The 4,936-nt window shown below is 38.5% G+C and overlaps 1 protein-coding gene across 12 annotated transcripts in view; it reads left to right on the top strand.

Moving 5' to 3' along the window:
- FHOD3 (formin homology 2 domain containing 3) overlaps window positions 1-4,936 on the top strand; it is a 370,085-nt gene that overhangs the window by 296,921 nt on the left and 68,228 nt on the right. For all 12 annotated transcript variants that reach the window (XM_010708572.2, XM_031552794.1, XM_010708574.2 and 9 more), the window contains one exon: window positions 3,456-3,670. In XM_010708572.2, the coding sequence (XP_010706874.1) occupies window positions 3,456-3,670 (215 nt within the window). The remainder of the gene's footprint in view (window positions 1-3,455; window positions 3,671-4,936) is intronic.

The raw sequence follows: 4,936 nt of genomic DNA on the forward strand, positions 1-4,936 counted from the left end.
TATTATAAAATTATAAAGTTAAGCACTGTTTGTCATTAAGAGTTTGATTTAGTTTTTAGATAGTATTTAAAGGTACTGAACTTTTTTTTTTTTTCCTGATTCAGTTAGAGATTTTCAAAGCTCTGGGCTAGACTGGGAGTTAAGTGCTTATGAAAGCATATTTTTCAAGGAATATTTGCCTGAAGATCTTTGCCTTTCAGTAGCTTCATCTGTAAATTCACTAGTAATTGCACCCTGGAGGGATTTCTTGTTTTTACCTGGAAAATATGCATGTTACTGAACAAACAGTAGATGAAAAATCATCCAGATTGCCTCAGTTCTGCTTATATGGTCCTCTAGAGGTTGCTATACAGAGGTGCTTTTGGAATTGTCAAGATCTGGAATTATATTATTGAACTATGAGAGTAGCTGTAGTTTTTTCATCATATCATGAGGCAATTCGTTTCTGCAGACTGAAATCTGATCTGCCAGCATGTCTATTGTGGACATTTAAAACATTAAAACATGATTTAACATCTTTAAGAGTAACAAAAGTTGGGTGGTCGTTCTTCGTCACTCCACACGAAACAATTATAAATATTTTAAAACATTTTCTAAAATAAAATGTGTGTGAGCACCTAAGCATCATACACAGATGTCAGTTGAGTAAAATCTTTTGCAGCAAGAATACTCATCAGCAACATTTGAAACAAGCCAGAAGTGAGCTCCTCATCACTTTCAAGTTGTAAGGGAGCATATGATGTCAGCTGGAGGAGTTTTTGGAAGTGTTCTCCTGCATGGCATCTCTGCTGTGCAGTCTGATACAATTTCACTGGTCAGCAGGAGCGTGCCTCTATCATTAGGCTGTTTTTGAATTGAAATGTTAAACTAACTTGAAGTTCTTCCCCATAAAGAAGAAAGATGCATTTGCTTTGGCAACAAGTAAACATTGGAGCACCATTCATTTCATGTGGTCTGTTTGTCTGATGATTTGAGGCCTTTTTATTTTGCTTGGTTGGGTATTTTCCAGTGGTAGTTTAACCCTACAAAGGTGAGCTTCCAAACCCTCTCTCTAATGTGATTTACAGATCAGATGGGATGGTTCTACTCTCCACCCACTGACTTTGTTGGTACAGAAGCAATTCAAGTCAACCTAAGGGCATTGCTCAGAGACCTAGACACTCACAGTATTTTTTATTTTCCTGAAGGTGTTGAGTGTAATGTTCATGAGGCATACCAAATGGATAGCCCGTAAATGCTTGGCTCTTAGTCTATAGAAAGGAGTCAGCACAGGCATAGTGTTGTTTGCAGGTTTTAATGATTTGAATGAATATGGCAGTATTGCTTCTGTATGGAATCACTGTGTCCATCTTGTACTGGTGGAAGTGTAGCAGAAGAATGATAGCTCATCCTTTTATCTGCTTCATTTTAAAATCCAATAGATAAATACATGTTCTGTTTCAAGTCTGAAGCATTAATAACAGATTATAAAAGGATGTTAGCTCCTGGTTAAGTTGCCACATCTGCTTATTAGTTTGCCCTTTTGTTAAGTAGTTCTGCCTCTGTCTTGCCATGAGAGTTGCGGCCCTGGTTCTGTTTTTCTTTCAGTATACCGAGCAGATATGTTTTGGGAAGACACATCTTGATGATAATCCTCTGCTTTGCTGGTGAACTGTGTAGTACACAGCAGCAGAAGCTGAAATGTTAAAACAGCTGACAAAGAACTGAGGACAATAAAACATTGTGGCTCCCCTATTACAGAAGGATCTGTCCAGATCTTGGTTGCAGTGTGTTGGCAAACGGCAAAAGCTTCCATTGCAGCCAGCTGGGCTGTACCTGTTTTAGCTAAGTGGTCAATTTGAATGGCTCTTTATGAGGCTTAAGTCCCTTCTGCTCTATTTGTGAGAAGGTGGAAAACACAGTTTGTAAGCAGCCAAAGTTAAAAGAAAGACTGGCTTCATTAAATGTAACAAAACATTATGCTAATGCCAGCAGAAGGCTTTCTCCTCCATTGAAAAGGCAAAAATCATTCTTTAGAATTGGCTTCATGTTAGAACTGTAAACAGTTCCTATTTTATAGCCATACAAGTATGTGGCTTATTATATTTTCATCCAGAATCGGTAGGGGTTCGTTCTTTCTTGCGAAATTTGTTCAAAGCATGTGCATACCTCTGGAGGAAAAAAGAAAATGAGTTTGTTCTTCATTATTGCTGTTTGCAATAAAGCAAATTGCCTCTGAAAACACAAGAACAGCTCTTCAAAGACAAGTTTTCTATGCTCCATATGGATGTTTGCAAATGTGCATGCGTGTGCTTGCCATATGTACTAAGCATGTTTGTTGCCCCATGGTGCTGACTGCTTTACCCTTCCTGCTTTTAATGCACACTTGTACACTAATTTAGGCTGTCAGTGAGGCAGGCTGGAGGAGGAGAGGTGTTCCATGTTACAAAGTGTTCACAACAGTGGATTAGAAGAGGATGACTGCAGCATTTCAGGGATGTAAACAGTAGTCTTGATTAACCTGTTTAACAGTTCACTTGTGGGTAAGACAAACAGTACAAAGCCTGATCCAGCTGTATTCATGAATTTGTTCATTAGTAAATAATGGTGGATAAAATTAGCAGGCATCTGGTAGAGGCACGTATTTCAAAGTTATTTTGGTCACAATGTATAAAGCACACTATGAAGAATATGATTGGTAGCTGGTCTTAATAAACAGTTAGTGAGTTCTGCCTGCCTAAAATGCAAAACAGATGTATCTTTGTTCTTTTAAAGTGACTTTGATGAATAAACTACATGTGACGTCAGGTCCAAGCTATTGGATGTCTGAGTCCGGCAGAGAAATTTTTTAGAATAGAAAAAGAAAACTTTCCATTGTAGGCTCTGGAGAGAACAAAGTGAATTCCAGTGCATTGCTCTCAGAGCAAATAGGAGCAGGTTCAGAGACTTTAGATAGTCAATCCAACATTTATTATTGGTATTATTTTCAGGGAGATCTGTTTTTGTCTGCTGCACTGAACCATTTTCCTCTCCTTGCAGCTAGTCTCAGACTTTGGCTGCTTGCATCAGTATTAAGGGGGTCTGGCTTTGGAGGTTGTTCAGTGTTTTTTTTCCTCCCACTTTAGTTTTGGGAGAGGGAGGGCTGGGAGGAGCAGGAGGTGAAGTAGGAGGGTGAAAAGGAGGACAGACAAATGCTTCCTAAAGGAGAAGTGCTATGCAGACACAACACTATATCTAAGGACTCTCTAATTCTGCTGCTTTTTGCTTTTGTTTTGTCATGAGCAGTTTAACATTTTTCAGGGCAATAGTCTTTGCTTCGGTGTGGATTTTTTGGCAGGTTGACCAGGCAACCAGTTTAGTGCCATACCCCTTGAGTCTGGAAGTCAGCTCACTCTTTGCAGGTGTTTCATTCATAAACAAGCATCAGCCACAGACTTCTTTTTCTTTACGGAAACCCTTTGGAATTTAACTTTCAGATACAAATACTTGGAGAGATTGGCAGCCGAGGAATATGAGAAGGAGCTGAAGAGCCGAAGTGTAAGCCGAGGCAGAAGTGAGCTGTCCTTGAACCTGAGATCTCCTTCAGCCCCATCCTCACCTGTATCCAAGTGCGTCAGCCCAGCATCCATAGAGTCCCAGGAAGAGCTGAAGACCCCCTCTACCCCCTGTGGTACTCCACAGCAGTCAGAAGGTAGGTAAAAAGCAGGGCAAGGGGAAAAGAGGGATGCTTTTATGATCTCTCTGACTACCAGTGATTTTTCATGCATGAGTGTGAGAACATCACCTCTGAGGTGCCAAAGTAAAGGGTCTTGTTATATTGGTCCTTGCTGTCTTCCTAAACTTCCTTTTGTTTCTTTGTATGCATAGATTTGGATGCCTTGTAGTCTATTCAAGCAAATAATACACTGCTAATCATTGCTACGATTTATATTAGTATTGTCTGATGCTATTAGAATAGATTAATTGGAAAATATATCATACAGCGGGTCTTAATTTTAGCATCATGTTCCTTGTATATTAGAAGTTACTGAATACTAAACCAACAATACTCCTGCCAGCAGATTTTGGTTGTGTGGATTCTCTGGAACAACAGATGAATGCCAAGATTATAATAATCTTCCAGTAGAGCACAGGCTGAATGGGGCAAACAAAAAGGCTCTTTAATTGAAGGCAGGGAGGGTGTGTTGGTTATTTTTAACACCAACAAAAGCTTTTAAAATTGTAGCAGAAATAGTAAAGGACTTAAAAGAGACCACAGACAATTAGTGAAAAGGAAAGTATAATTAGTGTTTGCACGGTTGGTTTGCTGTCATATAATTTATTGGTGTACAGAGCAATATTTTTTTGTGTGTGCACGTCATTCTGCCATTTGCAACATGTTCCCCTCCTTCAGTCTTGAAAAAAAAACACCCACCATATGGTTTTATATTTGCACCACACAATATTGCATTAACTTTGGGAGCTAGAGTGCATGTTGAGGGTGAATTATCGCCATCATTCATTTTTATTTTATTTCCTGCTACATGCTATTGGTGATTAATGCATTTGTAACTTGCACTGCTTGGTTTTATTGAGTGTTTTGGCTACTAGCATGCTGTAAAGCAAGGGAATTTAAGAAAAAAGTTACAAATACCAAATGTTACGTATGTTTATTCTCACTATATTAAGTAGGTGAAGTTTATTTAATTTAGGTTTATGTGTTTTTTCAATTATATTCCCAGTTTTATTATCTAGCACCTTAAAAGTCTCAGTGGAATCATTTGAATTTAAAAACGTGGGTATTTTCCTGTAAATTTGATAGTCAGAAACATCCAGATACCCATTTCTTTGAGCTTTATATTACCTTTAGAGCAAGTAAGCTGGATTTTTCCACCATTAGGATTTCAGAGCTGAGCAGGGAGCAAGTATCTCTTTTATGGTGATTATTTTAACATATTTGCCTTGGAAGCATTTAAAA

Source organism: Meleagris gallopavo, chromosome 3, assembly GCF_000146605.3.
Source record: "Meleagris gallopavo isolate NT-WF06-2002-E0010 breed Aviagen turkey brand Nicholas breeding stock chromosome 3, Turkey_5.1, whole genome shotgun sequence".
Classification (NCBI taxonomy): domain Eukaryota; kingdom Metazoa; phylum Chordata; class Aves; order Galliformes; family Phasianidae; genus Meleagris; species Meleagris gallopavo.